This window comes from Mugil cephalus, chromosome 9 (assembly GCF_022458985.1).
Source record: "Mugil cephalus isolate CIBA_MC_2020 chromosome 9, CIBA_Mcephalus_1.1, whole genome shotgun sequence".
In the NCBI taxonomy this organism is placed as follows: domain Eukaryota; kingdom Metazoa; phylum Chordata; class Actinopteri; order Mugiliformes; family Mugilidae; genus Mugil; species Mugil cephalus.
Genome location: NC_061778.1, coordinates 24382002 through 24404695, shown reverse-complemented (window position 1 = coordinate 24404695; position 22694 = coordinate 24382002). Strand labels below are relative to the sequence as shown.

The 22694-nt window shown below is 41.4% G+C and overlaps 2 protein-coding genes across 2 annotated transcripts in view; one reads left to right on the top strand and one right to left on the bottom strand.

The window, feature by feature from the left end:
* Positions 1–10096, top strand: part of veph1 (ventricular zone expressed PH domain-containing 1) — an 81453-nt gene extending 71357 nt beyond the window's left edge. Inside the window, exons 13-15 of the mRNA XM_047594354.1 lie at positions 3179–3315; positions 5922–5975; positions 6282–10096. Coding sequence (XP_047450310.1) covers positions 3179–3315; positions 5922–5975; positions 6282–6464 — 374 coding nt within the window. The 3' untranslated portion in view covers positions 6465–10096. The remainder of the gene's footprint in view (positions 1–3178; positions 3316–5921; positions 5976–6281) is intronic.
* A 2794-nt stretch (positions 10097–12890) lies between these two features.
* On the bottom strand, positions 12891–21971 carry ccnl1a (cyclin L1a). The gene is made up of 10 exons (XM_047593354.1): positions 21642–21971; positions 21333–21407; positions 20832–20941; positions 18924–19044; positions 18641–18705; positions 15899–15998; positions 15460–15564; positions 15008–15261; positions 14790–14888; positions 12891–14662 (listed from the first exon to the last, which is right to left on the bottom strand). Exons 1-10 carry the CDS (start codon positions 21885–21887, stop codon positions 14194–14196), a joined length of 1644 nt encoding a protein of 547 aa, XP_047449310.1. The 5' UTR covers positions 21888–21971; the 3' UTR covers positions 12891–14193.
* Positions 21972–22694: the final 723 nt, after the last annotated feature.

Here is a 22694-nt window from a genome sequence, read left to right as displayed (position 1 = left end):
TCCAAACTTTTGACTGGTAGTGTACACTTTATGTATGAAATATGACCTCATGATTATGGCATGGGAAGTCCTGTACACAAAATGTTTGACGTTCAAGCAATAACATGAGTTGCTGGTAGGCAAACGTTGGCATAGAAACTGCCAAGGCTAACAGTTTAGCAAGTCAGTGAGGGGGCGCCATAATGTAGGAAATACAGTGGCACGATGAAATGATGATGCCGTTGGGAATATAACAAGAGCACACAGAACAAAAATGTTATTAACCTAGTAAACATACACAACAATGCTACAAAAATAGTAAAATACATTAATCCCAGCAGTGCATTAACTGTTAGCAACCTAAAGCTATTCATTTTGTTGTATTAGCAGCACATTAGCCTGAATCAGCTAGTAGAATAGCTAGCATGGTTGGCAGAAAACGAGTCCCAGAAAAAGTCACACTTACTGTCCTTGTTCTGTTGTGAAACACGTTTTTGTAAAACTAGACCTGCTGCAAGAAGCTGTTATTTTCTTAGTAATGACTCAAAGACTTTAACCAGTTACGAAATTCAACGAATTACAAAAAGCAACACTTGACATTTAACACAGAGGGTGCGGCTAACTTGTTTAAAACCACATTTTTCTTTTTCCAATAACTGATGGTTAGGATTGAGTAAGTACCGCTGACTGTGGTTTACACCTTTGGTCGTCGTTCAGGACACGTCTCTCTGTTCTCCTCACACTTCATCTTGGCCTGGCATCACTGCCGTACAGCTAGAAACTACAAACCACCAAATACACACTTGCATTCACTGTTGCTAAAAGCCAAACACTTTGACACATACCGATATGAAGCATGTTGGTCTTTTTTATATTTTGGCCCAAGGGTAAAATTAGGCTTGTTTGGGGGGAACAGCTGTTTCTGGTAATGATTTGGGTTGAGCCCTGTCGCGTTTTTGAAATCCCATCACTCCCGAGAAGTTGTAAATGTAGACCGGAGTCGACAATAAAATGTGTCTTAGGTGAACTGACCACACATGTTACCACACATGGACAGTTATAAATAAAAGTGGAGACACAAAGTGAACACAAAGCGCGTCCATGCACAAAGAGAAGGGTTTACCTAGTATTTTCTCGTGAGGCGGTGTGTGCGTGTGCGTGTGTGTGTTTTGTGTCTCCCTCTCTGTTTGTTTGACGTCAGTGTGTCTCAGACCAGAGGTCGTCAACTACCGCACATGCCCAGGGGCTGACAACAAATCCAGGCATCACTTTCCAGGTGTCTGCATCAAAGCAAAGCGCTGGCATGAGGCATGATGATTTATGGATCAGACAAAGTTTAACAAAAACACTGAGAGCCACTGATATTTGTCAGTCTGCGCTCATCAGTCTGGCTCGCTCTGTAAAAATGATAGTTGGCGCTGTGTCTTCATGTTTGTTTCTGCTTCCTGCTTCACTTGGAATGGCGACTGAAAACTTCCCCAAAATTTCACCCAAATTTCGCTTAACACGAGTGATACAAGTGTTTGTATCACTGACCCTCCTCAGTTAACCTTTCCTCAGCGTGTCCCATGTTTATTGATTTGATACAATCAATTACTGAGATGGAGATGGCGAAGCAGCTGGAAATACTAAAATGGAAACACACAACTACCAAGCGGACCGATCCCAGCTCTTGCGGTCTGTGTCGCCGCGACGTGTGGTTCCATTTCTGGTGAGGTGCCCGTCAGGCTTCTGGGTTGGGGTCTGTGGGTCGTAGCTGCAGCATAAGAAGCGTAATCACGCATTAGGGGTTCATTCGTGCACAAGCAGCTTTTCTGTCCTTGCTGTCTGTAGGACACACACACATACATGGATCATTTGGATGGGATACAGCTGTTTCACTCACCTATTTGGCATCGACGTACAACTACACAACATTATCGCACTCATCAAATCGTCAAGAATCAGCGTCCCACATAGCAGAGTGTTTCTATTATTTTATTGAATGTCAAAACATGCTATTAACACAAAACGTTATCAGGGCTCAAAATAAAGTTTTTATAATGCCATCAAATGTGTCTCTTAAGAAGTTAGTTAACACTTAAGAAAAACAGCAAATCGGCGCCAGGGTTGTGTGATGACCTTCAACCGTTTGTTTTGTTTGGTGTCAGGCACCTCTGAACGTCTCTTCAGCATGCCCACACGCTGTACTAAACAATGAAACAGTGATTCCAGTAATCTCTTGAATGCTTTGCTCGTCATCCTGGATACAAAGAGCTTCTCTGTCTGGTTGTTAGCATCTGAAGTTTACTGGCACTGAACGTGAATGGGCCAGAACGTCTCAGGGGTTCCGCTTTGGGAGCACGATCGCTCAGTCACTGGACTGTCTTGAATAGCGCTGATGGAATATTTATTTAGGATCCCTTTATAAATGTAGCCGATGGATTCACGTTGGACACAATTAGTTTCAAACGTGTATGCCGTCTACATAAACACAGTAACTTAAAACATACAGATTCAATCAAACTGTGCACATGTACACACTTAAATCGGTGCGCAATCCAGCTCAATGTGAGAGGTTAATGTGGGTGTGTGTTTCTGATCAGGCCAGTCTGGACTCAACTATATGTGCTCTTCTCCTCTATTTGATCACATACATATGCGTTTGTTGTTGATTTAAAGTGAACCACTCATTGACATCGACTGGAAGTAGACAAGTTCATGTTTGTTTGTATATAGCTGTTTCGAATTCAAAGTGCTCCAGGGTCATAAAACATTAAATAAACATCATAAAAAACTAAGGACAGAACCAATAACAAATTAAAGTAAAGTAAATTGAGAACAGCACCAAACTTTAGGATGCACAGTTACTGTGAAGATGCCTGAGTGGTTGGCTGTGGGAAGTTCTCGTTTTTGTTAAAAATGAGAAAATGTGATCTGGAACTACAAGGTTCATCATATTTAGTGGAATTACTGTACTGAATTAAATGCACCACACCTCCAACCTGCCATAGTCAGTATCAGTTTCTATCAGAACATTAGTCTGAATAGTTCTCTGAATAGCTTTTTGACAACATAATTCACAATCACTGTTTTTGGTTAGATGATTCTCAGATGTCAGACTCCCTATGTGCAAATGAGCTAAAAAGAAATGAAGGCACTAATATGTTCTTTCTGTCTTTCTTCTGTTGCCTGTCTGTTGTTTTGTGTGTCCCTCTAGTGGTGAACCAGGAGGGGCAGCCTCTAATTGAAGGGAAGCTGAAGGAAAAGCAGGTCAGATGGAAGTTCATTAAGCGCTGGAAAACACGCTACTTTACCCTGGCGGGAAACCAGCTACTCTTCCGGAGAGGAAAATCAGTACGTACGCTGTGAAAATGAAGCCCCCTCACACAAAACCCACACTCACACCTATTTACGGTCGCTGGCCTCTCACTCCAAAAAAAGTTTCAGTAACATTTCCATTTTCCGTGTCTTTTAAATCATCATGAAACCCAAAATGAAAGAGTGGAACTTCCATCTCATGATAAGCTCAACTGTCCCTATGGGGCACTCGGAGAATCCGAGCGTAGCAAACCTTGGCCCTGGTAAGGACTGCAGGGGGACTAGCAAGGCCAAAGCATGGTGCTGCAAAAACATGAGTCACTCCCACTATATCCACTATAACTCAAAGCAGATAGCATTACGCACAAGTAGCAAACAGAGAAGGAGGCGCGGCCTTGAACACTATGTGTGAGTGGATAACAGACTTTTGTCATCCGAGCAAGGATGAGGAGATTTCCCTCTGGACTGAAACAACACGCTTTGTCCTTGTGTCTGTCATGACTCACTGTGAGGGTGAACAAAGGCTGAGGAAATACTAAGAAAAGAGTTTGTTTAATCAGACCCAAGGAGTGAGAACAGCATCATCATCATTGAGCCTTTAAAAAAAAGTTTTGATTTGGTCCAGCTGTTAATATTTTTCTGGAAAGTATTTTTCAGCCAGAGTGAAGAAGGAAAAAATCGGAAATGTTGCTTTACCTTCACTGGGGGGTGTCTGGAAATGAGGGAATATTCAGCGATGAAAATGAGGGTCTTTTAAAAAAAAAAAAAAAACTCTTAACAATAGTCTTTGTGCTCCCGTCCAGATGGAAATGAATTCATCTGTTTTGCAGCAGCCACACATTGGGAAGGTTTTGTGTCCTTGTTCTCTGAGCTCAGTCTGTCTTTGCCAGCATGTTCTGGTGGTGGTTGGTATATTGTGAAAGACCTTTTTCCCCAACAGGGATATGAGTTAAAGAACCAAAACAATGCTTTGTTTCCTTCGCACTGAGTGATCCAGCAGTTCCCTGCAAAGCAGGGGCTTTTGTCTCACTCTAGTGTCCTTGTATTCCCTTAAGCATTAAACTAGCTAACTGGTTAGAACTGTGTGTCCACCACCGAATGCTGCCCTCTGTCCTGAATTGGGACCAGACAACTTTAGTTTGACTGACCAAACTGGAGGGAAGGTTAGGGAATTACACCTCTTGAATGTGAAGCTCTCTCTTTTTTAATGGACTACAGGTAGTTGGACTTAGATGCTGTTTCATGGAGATGTTTTGGATATCCCTATCATTATTATTTGATCAGTTAAGCAGGTTGAAGCCTGAGTAATTCTTAATGGGGCATTTACATGTTAACCTATAACATTTGTACAAAGGAATAAAAAAAGTCATCCTTAGGCTGCAAAGATTTCAGGCCACAACAACAGTAACACCAGACATTTCCACATACATGTATAGGGAACGATATATAAAAGAGCTTATGATCTGTAAACATAGTGGCAGGAGTGTGATGCATGAGCCTGCATGGCTTCCAGTGGCACGAGGTCACTAACGTTTATTTATGGTGTGAGTGAAGACAGAAGCAGCCGGATGACTGAGTGTTCCAGTGAGCCAGTCACCGGTTGTCAACCTCAATGAGCTGCATTTCACTGAAGACAAAACTAAAGGCAGAAAGACCCATTCTTAATTATTATTAGCATTTTTGCAAATAATATATTATAATGAATTTAGTGGTTTTGGTGCTCAAATATGGCACTTAGTTATGGTATATATATAGTTATGCAACAAGGAACACATGGAATGTCACATGGAATAAATACAGACACTAACAATCCTTTCCACTTTTAAATGTCGATTTGACACAGCGGTCTCCTAAATTGCTCCTTTTGACATGCATTTAAACACTGACAGTATAGAACATTATACACAGAGGGTTAGTGTTTCATTTTTAAGACAATATCTCAGCAGAACAGTTTCAAATCACTCAGATGTCTGTGTGAATCCTCAGAGTGGGACAGACCCCTAGCCAGGCAGCTGGATGGTAAAACCGTGACCTGTTACTTTCCAACATAACACACCACAGAACGGATGCGGACACTCACTGTGGATCTTACACTGAGCTCTTTTGAGCAGCCACATAAGTATTTGGTTCTGACCACAGTATCAGAACTGGCATTGATTGTGCTCCAGTGTACAGACCAGCACACCTGCCCACACACACAGCATTACTTTTCAGTGGGTGCAGTACACAGACAGCTGTACCATTTCCTGTCCTGGTGAGACGACAGAACAATGGAGTATAATTGCTCATCCTGTAAGTGGTTTGGTCTGAGGTAATACATGCTGGAAACAAGGCTAAAACAGTATTGTGTTCCTGAAATTAAGAGGCAACGTCTGACGCCGTGGCTTCCAGAGTTCACAGGGAAAGATGCCATGTAAGTGAAAGGCAGGAAGCGCTTTTAAACATGGCAGCGCAGATGTCTTTTACGTAAGAATTTGAGAGAGTTTCAGGATAAACATGGCGAGTGTGACTGTGTTGGTCTTGAAAATTGAAATATATTTTGTTGCATTACTTCACTGCATTTCAGAGAGAAATATTGCTCTCTTTTTCTTTTCATTTTTTTTTTGGACTGTATTTAAAGTCATTGTCTGTCCTCCCCACAGAAAGACGAGCTGGATGACATTCCTATCGAGCTGAGCAAGGTGCAAAGTGTTAAGGTGACTGTCGACATCCCTCAGAAACCTTCAGGGCTTAACAAGTTTCCTGATCCATGTATAGAATCAGATTATGGTACAGTTTATTATATAAAGGTTCTCCTCCGTTTACATAATTTAAGGCAGCACAAGTCCCCAAAATTCTACGAGAAAGCTCACGTTACAGCTGACGGTTATGAATTACTCCAGAGTAGAGAAAGGAGGCTAACCTACATAAATCTAAAAAGATGACAGCTGCAGCTTTCCCCTGGACACAGATGTTCCATCATCTTCACTCTTCGCCCGCCCGATCTTTCTCGTTTTCAACAGGTTGTGGCCAAGAAGCGTAGAGATCGGGGTCTGCCTCGGGCCTTCGAGATCTTCACAGACAGCAAGACATACGTGCTGAAAGCTCAGGATGAGAAACACGCCGAGGAGTGGCTGCAGTGCATCAACGTGGCCGTGGCTCAGGCCAGAGAGAGGGAGAACAGAGAGGCCACCACCTACCTGTGAGACCCCGACTACACGTGGGTCTTTTTTTTCTTACACGCCTTCATAAACATCCGCCAGAGTTGAAAAGAAGAAAGAAAAAAACATCACAGCAGGTACCGGTGAAGAGGAAGACACAACATACACTGCCAGTGGTGCTTCAGTAGCACTACAACTTCATATCTGTGGTGTACATCTTCAGTGTACACAATGACAATTAAAAATGGTATGCAGTATTTTTACTATAGTTAAACCAGCAATAAAATACAGTGTGTATCTACCACAACCAAGAATAGTTAAATATTTAATGTACTTAACCGTGGACGTGCTCATATGTGATGCCTCTGTATCCATGGACCATAATCAGTGATTACATACTGTATGAATGTTACAACTAAATATAGTGTTAGATGCCAACCAGACAAAACCAGCATGTGACCCATTGAGATGTACGGCAGTCAAGAGCAGTTATTTCAGCAGTAAACACTCAACAGAAGCACAGACCTTTGTAGCAATAATGAGACTAAAAAGCTCCTCTTCAAAGCAGGAAGGATGAAGAGGAGCCTAATGGACAGCAGATGGGAGGTGCGTTCGGTGTGTGTGACTGTGTGTGTGTGCGTGTGTGTGCCGAGATAGAGTGAATACGATGTAGTCTTAAAGGTACAGCTCAGCGTTTTGAGAAACATGCTTGCTCACTTTCTCGTCAAGAGTTAGATGAGATCATTTGTAGCACTTTCACATCCTACAACTAAGTGTCTTCTACAGGCAGAATACAGTTAGCTTAGCATATCTTAGTCAAAAGACTGGGATCGAAGGGAAACATTTATGGCTATAATAAAAAGTGTATTTCTTAAAATGTCAAGCTGTTCCTTCATATACACAATATTTCATTGTGGAAGCCTTGTATTCATATTTAATCCAGCGTCTTTGTATGATGTATATTATTTTTACGGTATTTTCATCACTAACAAACTTATGTTTTGAATCTATTTTCAGTTTTGGCTGTCGCACTAAAGTAACTTATGAAGCAAGCCTCTTAAGGGTCTGTGCGGTGGTCCAATTTCTGCTCTTGCAATCTTGGTACAGCGTGGACTGGGCTATTTCTGGTTTTCCTAAACAAGGAAAGTCTGCTGCGATTTGCTCCACATTTTTACAAGGAGCAGTGTAAGCTCAACTGTTGCTTAATAGTGGAGTTTCGACCATAAATTTCTGAGAAAACGCTAAAGTTAGAATCTTTGCCAGTTCAGTCACATTCAGTCACACTGACTAAAGGCGATCCAGTAATAGGTTCCATTTCATTTCAGTTTTATCTACGCTGTGGGACGGGATGAAGCAGAAATAGAACATCACAAAGTGTGAACATCGTTCATATTTATACAATGTTCCACCTGTAAAATGTCAACCTATGGCAATAGTGCAGCATAACAACGTCCTTACCTACTCACGTCTTGACCCAATTTAGCTCTGAGCTGCCTGCACCAGACAAATGTTCACGGCCAGCCATGGCAAATCAATTACTCTATATGATATCTGATTATGATGTTTATCTGGATCCAGATCTGAGGTGTGTGTGTGTGTGTGCCGCCCACAGGTGACCGCTTCCTTGGCATTGAATGCTTTCAGTTACGTGTATGAGTAAGGTGGTTTTAATTTGAGTGTGTGTGACAGAAAAGCAAATTATCTTGAGTCTTAGTTTGTCCTGCAGCTAAAGCCCTATCAGCTCCGTACCTGCAGCCATAACACAGCCTTTCCCACTGGGTCAAGTTACTGCTGTTTGTACTTTTAACTGACTATGTGCCGCCCTCCCTCCCTCAGCCTAGCTGACCTCCATCCGCTTACATTATATTATTTACATCGTGCCTCACCTTACCTTTTGATTTCCTCCTTACTCTGTTTCTCTCTGATGTATGACCTACATACAGATCTGGCTGTGCACCGCAAAGTCTGAGATTTCCCATCATGTGTATCACAGAGTATCTTTATGAAACCATTTTGACCACAATGTGTACTAAATGACTGTGTCTTAACAAATATTGGATAGGTTAAGGTAACATTTGATTTATATTTATGGTTTTCAGTGGATCGCTCACCCTGTTCAGTGTTTTTATCCACTGGTTTTACTGGAAAGCCCAGGAGAAAATTTACATTTATGGTTTTAAAGGGCCAGTGTTTAGTATCTAGTGACATCTAGTGGTGAGACTGCAGACCGCAACCAACTGGAAAGGTCACAGAATTCTATGAGAAGCAAAAGAAAGAATTGTTGTTTTGATAAAGAAGTCAGAAAATTATTGACTTTTTATAAAATTATGTGAGCAACTGTGATCGGATTTTTATGATGAACAGTAGGACATATCAAGCTGTGCAGCTCTTCATCTAACAGCTCACTGTGGCTGCTCCATCTTGTTCCATTGTTCCATTACTCCCAAAACTGACCGTTGTCTTGCTTTGTAGGTCCATTTTGATGAATGACAGTAAAGCTCCTTGACAGGACACATTACATTTCCTGTGACTAATTCATAATATGTTGTTAATGAGCTGCCTGCTGCATTTAATATGAAGTTGCAGCAACAGCCTCTGGACCAATTTAGCATTCTACATTCATATCCAGATATCTGTTTACAGTAAATACATTAGCAGCTACTGAACATTCTTTGTTAAAATATCCCCACAGACTCTCATTTCACAACAAATGAAGACAATAGATTTGTCTTCATCTTGTTTGGTCCGTCAATCTAAATCAAGCGAAACTAATGTGACTTTCTTGTCAGCTCTCCACCACTGCTAAAGCACACAAACTGAATGCATTATAAAATATTAGAACACACGTTGCACCTACAGCTCCTCTTAAGCCAAGTTCCAGCTTTCTGCCATATGCTGTACATTAACTGTACCATGACTTAACTGTTTTTAACCGCTCGGTGTGGATTTCTTTGTGTTTGCAGTGAATGTCTGATGATATGAATGTCAGAAAATGCCGTCTAAGAGTAGCAATGCGAGCCCTGTGCGCTGTCCCGCTGCCATGTTGGCCTAGTCTACAAACCTCCAGGGCCAACATTCTTAGAAAAAAATAGTAATTGTTTGGAGCGTTCTTTCCTCGCAATGAAATACATTTGTAGGCAGCTGTGTATGTAGACCTGGGAATTAAAAACTCCATCTATCTTTCCATCTATCTATCCACGATTTCACACTGGAGAATAGGAAGCTGTTCCTTTTACTGCTTCAACAATGAGATTAAATTATCCAGTTCAGACACCAGGAAGGATGCAATCACTGCGACTGTGAACGTGATCGATAAGTATTAAAGTATCCGAATGTATACAAACAAAAACATATGTATCAGCCTTGTATAAAGAATCGCAGAAACTGTACTTTATAGTGTTGTTTAATTCCATTTGATTTTTGATATGAGATCAGTATTTATTTTTTTAGTGCTGTTTTAAATCTTCGGTCTGGAAAGACCACTGAAACAATGATTGTCACCTTTGTCTTCCCTTTCTTCTTCTCTAGTTTTTATATTGCAAAACAACAAATGAATGCTGTATTTTACTGACCGTTACTGGTATTGTTATGTAACAATGTCCCTGTTGTACCTTTGCATGTCTGCTTTCTTGTCTTTTTCCTGACAGAGTTGTGAAATAAATCAGTCAGTCTCTGGAGCTTTTCTCTGTGTTCATCTACACTGGGCTTAGTTAAAGTTTAAGGTTATTCAAGTTCACCAAAACATATGAAAGTTACGTAAGTGCTATAATATGTTCATTTGAGCTTAATCTTCACATCTAAATTGGAAGACAGGTGTACAAATTTAACTTGATTTAAAATGTGGGATTTGGATGTGCAACACACATTCCCATGATCAGTTTAATCCTAGTCTGAGTTTGAGTTTAGCGGGGACAAATGGCAAAAATATCCTCTTCTTTGTGAGGTTAGCTCCAGGAAGATGTGTTCACGCTGTAACACTCTTCTCATGATTTTAATGAATCCAGCTTCGTGATACAGGAAACCCAGGGTTAACCATGAAGTATATCACTAAACCCATAATCCTGCTTCATGATACAGGCCTCTGACCTCTGGTAACCTCTGCATCAGTGAAGGCAACAGCTGTGTTTCATGTCAGGATCCTTTCCATGGAAACACTCTCCGGGAGGTAGGTATATCATTATATAAGTTTACTACAAGGAGAATACTTAAGACGAGAAAGAATGGGGAGGTTCACCACAAGGTGGAATATATACATAAATCTTCAGATTAGAGTTTGCCAAAAAAAACATCTTGAAGGTTCTTTGACTGACTCACGATGTGAAGCGGTCTATCTATCTATCTATCTATCTATCTATCTATCTATCTATCTATCTATCTATCTATCTATCTATCTATCTATCTATCTATCTATCTATCTATCTATCTATCTATCTATCTATCTATCTATCTATCTATCCTCAACATCATCAGCAAGAATTATACCTGACAAAATACAAGAGGATCTCCATCCATAATCAGTTCAGCCGTGGCTAAATACTGGTCTATAACTGGAGTCCTTTATCTACTGGGGATCGTATTATTTTGTGTCAGGCTGAATACACAGCACCATTGCTCTCAGCAGCTGTTAAGATGTAAATTATGACACAAGCCTATGAGAAGAAATGAAGTTGTGTGGCATGACAATAACGTTTCTGGCCACTTGGGGGCAGCAGAAATAAGCTGTGAGCACAACAGGAACATTATCACACCTTTAGCTGTTAGCAAACAGCTGCAAACGTGCAAAACTATCGTTTATTGAAGCTTTGAGCTTGGTTTTCTTTTCTTATGCTTATTTAAAAGTATGTTTTGAATGATTCAAAAGAGAATTAACAATGTTAAACTAGATGGTGGTCTGGTTCAAAAAGATTGTGGACCACCATGACAGATCTACCCCCAAAAGGAAAAGATTTTCCTAGCATGGATATATAAAACTTTAGCAACTTTGTAATATCACTGGACCTGTTTCCCTGCAATAAGACAGCCTCACTGAATGTGATGGGAGAGAGGGACACGCAAAGGACATTTCCTCATGTCCAGTTTATTCTTTAATCTTTAGTACTTTTATGGCTGTCTCTGGATATTTAACTTTGACTTTGATCCAATATGGCAGCAGAGATTATGTCACACATTCTTTCCAGCCCACTGTCATTTGCCAGGTTAAGGGGTTGATCTGTCTGCACTGGTATGGACAATTTGCAGGACATGTTCAGAAATGGCTCACGGGGCCGTTCCTTTTTTGTTTCTGAGCCAGGCGTGTTTGAAGTAACAGTGAAATTTCATTGACGTCAAGTCAGGTCACTGCACACCAGCTGAAGAAATACCAACGAGTCTGTCTTATCCCCACTAATATGTTCCTGTTCTTTCACTGTTCCCACGGTTACATTCTGTCTTTGGAGGCTGCCAGGACGAAGACACTGTCATTCTCCATTGAAGTGATGAACTGAGCTCGCTGAGGATCATGTCAGGGGTAAGTGCAAAGTGCTTTGTGACCCCTTATAGGTTGATGGCCCAGTAAATGGAGACCCATGGTCTTTAGCAGTGGCTCCTCAGGAACAGTCACCAAATGCTTTCTTTCCTTGCACGTCGTTTAGAACAGGGACTGAATAAATCAGCTGATTCAGAGGACACTGATTGATTTTAGGCCAGCTATAATTCATCTCAGTGGCCTGCTGAGCCAACAGCTGAGTCACACTGCACATTTATCAGTGTGCAACCTGTATGTGCTGGGAATGTGTTTAAATACAGATCACGGGACGGTGTGTTACCCAGTGCTTTGGCACACTGTGACCTAACTTCTTGTTGCAGTTTGTAACCGGGCGCTCTGACACGTGTCAGTGTGTATCCCATGTTACTGAGAGGACCCAGACTTTCTGGCAGATGACACAATAAAATGTGTAAATGGAAACTTTGAGACAGAATTAAGCTGCTCACAAAGAGAGTATGGAGCTGTGATATGAAAAACTACCAAACCAAGCTTTCCTGTGTAATATGTTATATCACACATTATATCCTGTTTGGCAAAGACACAAGAAGTTAACTACCAATAAATGTCTCTAAATTGTGTTTAGTTTGCATAATCAGTTGAATTATAGGTGGTGTCTATGGGCGGTGTCTCATTGCTTTCTGTGATATAATGATAACATTCATCTAACACCGAGATCAGATGGAAGCGTTTACTCAGTCCCACAGCCCCCTCTGGCGGCCAGGACACGCATTACTTCTGTCTACTTCTCATTAGCTTTTTAATACGGCAGCTCTCAACAAAATTAGCATTTCATAATTACACTAAATCAAACCAGATATGGTTCCAACTGTTCTATGAAGGCAGATGCTACACATCCAACTAGGATTTTGATATGGAGGTCTTGTATATCAAGTCAAATCTTCAGTCAACCATCTTCACTCTGTCCACTATAATAAATATACACTGACCAGAATGACTAATTTTATTACAACAGGCACCAATTTAATGAAGTGTACAGTTCAGTGGCATAACTCATTTATTACTGAATAAAAATTGGACATGAAGACATGCAGACTAAAAACCAGTGTAACAAAATTACAACCCTAAAATATTTTATAATCAAGTCTGCGTTCTCTGCTGGGGGAAAAAAAAAAAAAAAATCTGAAAGGAAAAACTGAAGTCTATAACCTCTTGTTTGAAACTGTACAAGATACAGCTTTAGCAACATAGACTTGTAAAATAAAAAGAAAAACCACTCATCTGTCAGTCCCTTAATGTGCAAACATATTGATCTTTCCTGAATGACATTTTATTTTACACTTATTCAACACTTCCACTGAGCAGTTTGCTTTTATAAATCAAAGCGTTCACATCTTGTCAGTGGATATGAATCCATCTTTACACTGTAAATAAGTTCCTTTTCCCCCCCATGTCCATAACTTTACATATAAAACCAAGAACACATGAGTAGGCTAGCTGGTTGGTAGGTGTGTATGAACGACGTGGACAATAAGAGGACAAGTCAAGGGCTGATGTCACACTTCACTGGTGCTTTCCCTCACATACTGATCATGTCTGACCAGCTTAATAAAAAAAAAAAACAACTCCACACAAATTAACCTACTAACAGACAAGTTACTGCTGCATTCTGGGTTCCTCAAATGCAAAACAATCAAGGACCTGTCAAATATCAGCTACATGAGCCTCAAAGCAACGTATCACTAAGACATCACATGTAGCTTTAAAGCCAGTTTCCCCAGTTACATTATTTTCACTGGGACAAAACACAATTTAATTTTGACAAAACTTAAGTAATAAGACACTAAATGTCAGTTTGGTCAGTCCAGGATGCAATCAAGAAATCCAGAAACAAAATTGTGTAGGAATGAGGTATGAAATAAATAAAAATGAATTTCAACCAAACTTGACAGGTTCTCTCAGTGATGTCTGACATGCAGTCGTTGGCTACAGCCAGTGTTTAGCGCGTTGACATATTTGAAAATACTGGTCTCCAACAAGAGACTTGTCAACAATGTCACCTAACAGACTGCAGAAAGATATTTGGTTAATTTTCATAGTAAGTGCAGTACAATTATTTACCAGATGTGTCGTGCAACAGCTGACATGACTCCAGCTGGCATTTAATAAAGTCATACACTGATCCGTGTCAAACATATCCTTCAGAGAACAAGTCCAACTTGATTTTGTTTTACATATAATGAAAACACTTGTTGTGTGACATCAGCCCCAGAGCTAGTCTATTGGTTTGTCTCAGCGCCGGTGACGGCCATGTCCTGAGTGTCCACTACTGCCGTGGTGTTTGCTCTTGTGGCTGCGATCTCTCTCTCTGTCCCTGTCGTAGGACCGAGACCTCTCCCTCCTGTCTCCTCGGTGACCACTGCTTCGCTCATGCTTGTGTTTCTTTGAGGACAGGTCAAAGGAGCTGCGGTCTCTGTCTCTCTCCCGTTCTCTCTCTCTGTCCCGCTCCCTGTCAGCTTTAACCGGAGTACGGGATCGTGACCGAGAGCGTGAGCGCTTCCTCTTGTGCCCAGAGCCTCCACCACTGTTGCTGTGACGTCCACTGGGCTTGGAGTCGCTATTGCCATGGTGGCTGGACTTGGACTTGAGGTGGGGGAGAAGGGGTGAGGGCTGATGTCGTCGAGGTGATTGGCTGCGACTGTGGGAGCGTGAACGCGAGCGAGAACTGTATGTCCCTGAGCGACTGCGTCTGCTGTTGTAACTGTGGAAGAAAGAGTGAAAAGAGGAAAATGCCGATTAAACTAAATCACATCCCAAAGAACTACTGACATAGAAACCAATATTCAGGCAAGTGCATTAACATCTACACATATTGTGAGAACACTTACTGTCTGCGAGGAGAACGGGATCTCGACCGTGAACGTGTTCTTGAACGAGAACGACTTCCACTCCTACTGTTCCTCCCCATCTTTACATCTTTCCTTAACCTGAGAAGGAAAGATGGATCGATGAAAGCAGTGTCAGATAACAGACACCTCTGACAGCTCCAACTCTGAAACCAATGCTCCCAAAATGTTCTCCCAGTAAATATGTGTTAATGTCTTACCCGTTGTGAGGACTCTTGCTGAGCTGATTCCGGCTATCTGGCTCCTTCTTGACTGGTTTGAGGGACTGTGGGTTTGGAGACTTCTCTTCCACCTTGACCACATTTGGAGAGGAGGGCTTTGAAGCCGGAGAGAAGCCACCCAGTGTGGAGAGTGCAGGGGTACCATCAGGGTTCAGGCCCTTGGCCTTGAGCTTGATCTCCGCCAAAAACACCTTCCTTCGCTCCACCTCCTTCTCCAGCTGCTCATAGTTGGGCTATGGGGGAAAGTCAGTTAACACAAAGTCAACACAGGGTACAGCCATGAGATTTCACAGACAGTGCTGGAGTCTACACTAGTGTGCTTTTCAGTCCAGTTTAATTATTTACTCCCCAGGATTCAGATAATGTCTAAAACGTTCAGAAATGATATACTGGCTCAAGATCACATGAATCCTGCTACCTAAAATGTTTACCTTCTTCCTGGTGTAGAGCTTAAGGGTGGTGATGCAGATGTCTTTAATCTCATCTTCACTGGCTCCAAACAGCAGGTACCAATTTGGTCTGGATGGCAGAGGTATCTGGGAAAACACATATGCAAAACTTTGAAGAAACACGGTGTGCGGCTAGATTTAATATCACAATAGCAGCAGTTTTCACACATGAACTCCACCTCTTCCCATATGTAGCAGTCAACAGGAATGGTAAATGTTCCTTTTGGTTTAGGTGTGAAGTGCCCACTTCTGCATCGGTTTTAATAATACTACACATCAAACACTACGTGTCTAATCTGACAGTTCTCTTTTCACATAAAACACATCAAGGGCACATCTGGAAACTGTCCAGACTGTAGTGAATGTGTGAACAGGCATTTGTGTCAAATCAGGACCCAAAAATATCCTGTAGAGATGTTACCTGTAGGGCTCGGGCTGCGAGGTATATGCAGGCACAGGCAATGGTCTCCGCTTGGAACCTCACAAACACATTCGTCCGCAGGGTATCATTCATGTAGTTCCTACAATGGCAAAGAACACATAGAAACAAAAACATAGCATCTTCTCTACACAAAGCAACTTGCCCACACCCCACATCTTTGAAGTCACGCCATTAGCCATTATTTAATGCTGCAGGTTGATAACCTGCAGCATTAAATGTCTAGGGCGCAAACTCCTCAAGTTTTTAACTTTCATAGATTTCTGTTTAAAAATAAATATATGAAACGCATAAAGACAACATCAATGCATTTAGGTCACATAGAGCTGAAGTGAGAAATGCATTTTTCTCTGCCATGTTTAACTTTGTCCATTTCTCTCTGGGGTATCCATGGGAGCTGCGGCACGTCACAGAGAAAGCATGGAGACACGGATGGGGAACCAAGACCATCTTACCACACCATGACCTTAGAGTAGCTAGATTATTTGTAATGATGATCGGGACAATGACACATGCCTTGTAATGTAGGGAACATGCAGGCATACAGATGCAGGAAACACTGATTGAGAATTCAGTTGCCTCTTTCAGATTGTTGGATCTGAAAGGAACGGGGCGACATAGCATGTACCATGGCATGCAACAGCTTGGTTTTGGGAGTAAGTGGCATGTTTCTGTACTTAAATGATATAAAATGGGTCCATTATTCAGAACGGAGGCCTGCTATGCTTTTCCCTACTTTAATTTTCACGTCATGTTCAAATTAAAAATAAGTAAACATGACAAAATGACGCCTTGAGAGTCAACAGTGCAGACTTTCCAGGAGCAGCAAGGCCACAAGTTCAAACTGCATTCTCCTTAAATGTAAATGTTTAGTCTCCTTTAGAACTGGACCATTTAATGCAATCCAGCATACAAATAAACTACTGTTACAGTAACAGGCATTTTTTCCCAAACATAGCTCCTGAAGTGATGTTTTTAATGAAACACTATGCATCAGAATGAAAGTAGAGAAGCTACAAGTGAGCATAATAGGTCCTCCTGAATAATAGGTTTTGTGACCGTCATGTTAATAAACAAGTTCAGCTATAAAACAGCAACCACGTCCCCATTAAAGTGAGCCATGAGCTGAAACAGATGCCAATAAGAGGGTGGGTTTCATTTACCAGCAACACCATTATGTTGTGTGCTATTGCAAGACGCCTCTAAAAGGTATCACTACGTAGGCTGAGTTAAATCTCTGTGCTACAAAACAGATTATGCGTCAGAGGGTTGTCTCGGACAATGGGTGAATGAGATTAGCCATTAGGACGGGATTAGGGAAGACAAAATGACCAGGCTGTGAATGAGGCAAATACAAGGTGGTGTGACGTCTATGTCCTCGAGAAACATAAAAGGTCATTAAGACGAGTAACATGTTAAGAGAAAAAACCTTGGTAAAACCAACACTGATGCCGACTATTCATCTTATTTTCATAGGGAAGTACAACTAGGCAAAAATACTACAGCTAACCTCAAGGCAGTCAAACTTCCTTCATACTGTGGTGACAATTTTGTCATATGGATTAGACCGATTGTGTCATTTTCCACTAAGACATTAGGTTTTCATGTACTGCACCAGTGGAAGTTTGCTGCAAAACCCTGCCATCCCGAAAATAGCTTCTGTTTTAATCTGCCTTCAACAAATAACCCAAGCTGCCCTTTTGCAGGTCAGTGTGAAACTGCTACACAAACGCTTCTATAATCAAAACACGGCCGTTGTGTTCTGTTTGCTGCCTGGGTGAGACAGGTCCTTGGAGGCAAAACCTGAGAACCGGATCAGCCTGTAAAACAGACACATGTCTGGACACCACGTCATTTGGGGACAAGACACAATATTCTACTGTCAATATAAAAATAGGCAGGTAAACTGGTCAAAGAATTATTCTGTTGAGGCTACGTTTACTTCATTGCTAAATGCAAGTAAACTAGAAAAAATTTATGAATATGAATTTATCTATAGCTACTTGGCAAAAATAGGAATTACAATTGAACACCTTTGTAGCAAGACCAAAAAATACAAATCCTTCTGGACACCCAAGAGAAAACAAGACGATGTTGGCTGTTGGTAAAGGCCCGCTCGCCCCCTTCAGTGTATCTCGGCATTGGGATTGGCTGTCAGGAGAGGGGCAGCCAGCCAATGGGGGGAGCTTCCTGAGGTCATGTGGTTGGAGGAGGCAGAGTTCAGAGGTTCTTTATGTGACTTACCAGCATGGACTACCCTTTAATCAAAGAGTAGAGAGAAAGGACAAAGTTAAACCAAGTTCCCTGGGCACTGCAATTCAAATAGACTTTACAGCAAGCCATGTAAGGGCAGACAAGAGAAAAGTAGCAGGTTTGCATCAAAACAAATTGCTCCATCAGAACAAAAAGAAAAAGGGGTGGACGGGCTCAAATGGAGTGAGGGAATGTCGCTGTCAGACCTGGGCAAAATGGCCGTTGAATGCTTTTCAAATTCGTGCCTTAACAAAAGTGGCACTTCCAAGTATCACTTATCTGACAGGTGTTGTTTCCACTTATGGGTCTGTTCCAAGTTCCTGGCAGATAAATTAAGTGGCTCTTCAGAAACTCAACCATTTGAAACTCGTTCAACTTCATCTTTAGCCCAGGTCTGGTGGCACTTCTTGCAGACATGACACAGGTTGCTGCTGTGGGGGATGGACACTGAATAAATAAATAACAACTTACCAGGCCGTCTGGACCAACGTCTGGTTCTTCTCACATTCCAGGACTTGAAGGTACATGACGATGATCTGGAATCAAAAATTTGCTTCGTGTAAAAAAAAAACCACAGAAATGGCTCCGAGTGCATCATCCACCATGTTCAAACCTATGTTAAGAGAATATTGTAGACTGAGAGGCCTCTGAGAGGCTGTATCTGCATAGCTGAATTACTTAAAGGGCTCAAAGGCTCAGCTATACTGTACTTCACTATTTAAGAATTGCAGTTATGAATGTGACTCAAACTCACCTTGTGTGGATGCTTGACATGTACACAGAAGCCCAGTTCCTTCAGGACCCGCCGCTCTGCTTTGATGACTTGGTTTTTCGTGTTTATGTAGTTCTGATCAAGTATCAATGAACTTGGAGTCCTAGTTTATGAAGGAATCAAAATAAAATAATGTTTTCCCCTCTTGTTATAAAAGCTTAAGAAGAAGGAAAAAAAAAACAAAACAAAAGTGCCCTTCTGAATTCTTGCTCTCTTTTTCCCTTGTCAACCAACTAAAAGCAACAGGTTTAACTGTTTGCATGCCTGACAACTTGCCGGGGTTTGTGGACTCCTGTGGTTCCAGTGAAAGCTTGTGGGATCTGTGGGCTGCCCTTGACATCAATCGCCCCGTGCCATTGCTTTAACAGAAATATCAACTCAGATCATCGGCCACATCACTACTTTCAATGCACAGAAACACTTCACTCCTCAAACGTCATCTACAAACTCAAAAATACAAACTTTGCTATGTCACAAATGAATCTCACTTACGGTCATGCAGTGAAAAATATATAATGCGGAACTAAGTTACTAAGGACGCAAAGTGATACTACATACAAAAGGAGAGATGTTACAAGTTTGTTAAAGAAGAAATTAAAAAGAGCGCAGACGAACACTACAACTTTTCACTTAAACTCTAAAATTTCTAAAAATCACATGCAGTTGGACAATTTATCTCCTCCTTACTGCATCACTGCACCACAACATTAAGAGCATTAAAGAATCCATATAAATCAGTATTTAACGCTACAGAACAACCAAAGTTGAAATCTGAAACGTAAATCTAATGTTAACATGTCTCAAATAAAGACATTTAGACGTGAATCATGCCACACTACAATCCAAATGAACAGCAAAAAACCCTCACTGCTCAAAGTATCACTCATTATCTTTATAATACAAATCCAAATAAACAGACAAACCTACAACAATTAACAATTACTAGTACACTTACTCTGACGCTGATTGAAATTAACTGTAGACACTGCCAAACGACGAAAGCTACATGACATGCACTGACCTCAAACACAAATAACTCACACTGCCTTTAACCAATTATCAATTACTGTGACTTCGATAATCTAAGTGATATTTCTTTAAAAGCCATGGGTAACGGTAGGTGAATGGGGTTTTTGCTCTTGAAGCATAATCAAAATGCAGGGTGAGGAGCAGTCAGAAAAGAGGACTACATTACCCAGTGGTCCGCAGAAAGACCGACAGTTACCCAAAGTTTAAGACTGAACCACAGGAGTCCTCAAGGTGCCCCAGGGGCCAAGGACCTTCGGCCAACCTGTCATCCCCGATCCCAGTGCCCCGCGGTGGTTCAGACCACGGGAGTCTCCCACAGGAGGGGGTGGGGTGGGTCTGGGGGAGGAGAGAGACCCCTCACATCATGGTTGTCATGCCGATCTGCTTCATCTTACGTACCATTCCACATCACCCAGGCTTTGGTAAATGTAGCTGGTCGCTGTTAGTTGGTTGCAAGGGAAAAAAGAAGCCAAGTTAATGCCAAGGTCTAGAATATTGACATGAACAGATTTCTATGAAGACATGGGCACAAAAAAGAAGATGTGCCCTGTCTTACAATGCTTTACTGCACTCCTAATGCGCTCCCAATTTTTGAGGATAGTTTGATGAGGGATCAATTTCAGTGTAACGTCAAACTGGTGTTTAATGAAGACAGTTACACTTTTGAAACTACCAGTGAAGTGGGAACTGAAAAGTTTTAAAATGGTTTAGGGTACAAGAATAAACAGAAGAGCACTTGCAGACCAAAACAAATCAGCATCATACAACATTGAATAACAACAAATAAAATGCAACATGTTCCACACAATAAGAATTGATTCCAACAAAAAGGGGGACACTGTATTCAATGCTGATACTTACTTTTTGCCTCTGATTTGTCTCAGGTGATGGAAAACATTGATGACATCTCGTATTCGTCGGGGCGCTTCCTCGATCTTGGAGGCCAGGTTGATGCACGCCATAGCAACAATCTAAAAAGACAAATAATAAAAGCACAAAGCTGGGAGTTAAGCAGCATATAATGTTTTACCAGAGGAAGAGGGACAATAGAGATGGGGTTTGACTGTAGTATTCAGATTAATTCACATTTGTCAGGCAGCCAGAATTATAAGTCTATAGACTATTGATATCTATCCTTTAGTTACAGAAAAAGCTGTAAATGCTTTGATACTGTGTAACTATATATGAATGTAAAAAGTTTACTGTTTCAATTTGAACCCGTCTTCGTGTTTAAACAGTTGTAAAAACTCCGGAAGTTAGAACGGGGACAACGTAATGACAATATGGCTGCCACGAACGTAACGAAAACGTTGTGCTAACATCACCGACCAGACAATAATTCAGACGCTTGAACGAACTCACCTCAAAGCTATGCTTAACGAAGGACTTGGAGTAGAAAAAACGATGGAAAAGCACCTGCCCCGTTGCCATAGCCACCTGTCAAGATAAAAAACAAAATAATATGTACACTTGGTCTTGTGTAAGCTGGCCTAACCTTGCACAATGGCCCGCCGCCATTTTAGCTCCACCACGCCAACGCCAAAGAGCTAGCATTAGCTAACTGCAATTAACTGGGCAGTGACACGTTGAAGACTAAAGGGACCTACTAGTTACCGTATGTTGCTCATAACATGTGATTTTATTCGTTATTAATTATTTAAGAGGAATTACCTGGGGCAGCCGGAGAAGAATACCCGCAGACTGAATCAATTCACATCCTAGGATGCGAAGGTCGCTCTCCGTGTTCAGGTCGAGGCCGTCAAGCATCGACGGTGTCGGAGAGAGTCGTTCCTCCGGTATTAGCGAGTTATCTATCGTAAGGTACACCTCCGAGTAGACTTTGTCGCCAATGAGAATGCCATCGTTGTTAGTGGACGCATTGGAAGATACAGAGAGGGGACCAGCAGCCATCTTCATCCGGGAAAAAAACACAGCGGTAAGCAGCTACAGCTCAGCCAGCCTCGACAAGACGACGGCGGAGCGGGGAGGTTGACAAAGTGCGTGACGTCACCACCCTGTCAGGACGCACACGTTTGTGCACATCCGCGGAGGTAAAATAGTGTCGCGCTGTTGAGTGAATAAAAGCTGAATGTGTATTAAAGTTCTCAGTGACCGATTTACCCTGTCCTAGTTTTCCTTCATTATTTTACTCTGGTAAATGGCGTATTGGGCAAAACTAATTAATGTAATTTACCTGATTTGGAATCATGTTTCATTATTTTTCTCTCTTTACAAATCTTAAATTGAATGCTTCCTTCAGGGCCAACTGAATTTTCCAACTTCAAGAGTATTTCATGTAACCAATAAAAAAGTTAATAATAATAAAATAAATAAATAACAGCTACAACAAAAACAGTATAACAGTATAACAGTATAACACAATGAACTATTTTATTCTGTTGTTGGCGACAATCCGGCCAATACATACCTATAGTACTCATCTCATCTTCTACTACTTAATCCTCACTGGGGTCGCGGGGGGTTATATTTTACTGCTGTGCTGATCCAGTTAAACAAAGCTTCGTTCAGTGTACACTTGTTACCTTAATGACAATCAAATCGGTGTACGTTAAATCTGATTAGTTGTTTTACACGCTCATTTTATGATTATGTTTCCGACACCACCCGAAGGCAGCAGTAGGAAACGACTCACCACCAACAACGGTTTTTGTGACGTATTTTACGGGAAAGTCCGGACTTTTCACTACTACGCCTGGAACATAT

Coding starts and splice junctions, on each gene's coding strand:
- ccnl1a (XM_047593354.1), bottom strand. CDS start 21,887: ATGAAGATGGCTGCTGGTCCCCTCTCTGTATCTTCCAATGCGTCCACT. Junction 20,942..21,332: donor TCGTTAAGCATAGCTTTGAG/GTGAGTTCGTTC, acceptor TTGTCTTTTTAG/ATTGTTGCTATGGCGTGCAT. Junction 15,565..15,898: donor TCGCAGCCCGAGCCCTACAG/GTAACATCTCTA, acceptor GTGTTTTCCCAG/ATACCTCTGCCATCCAGACC.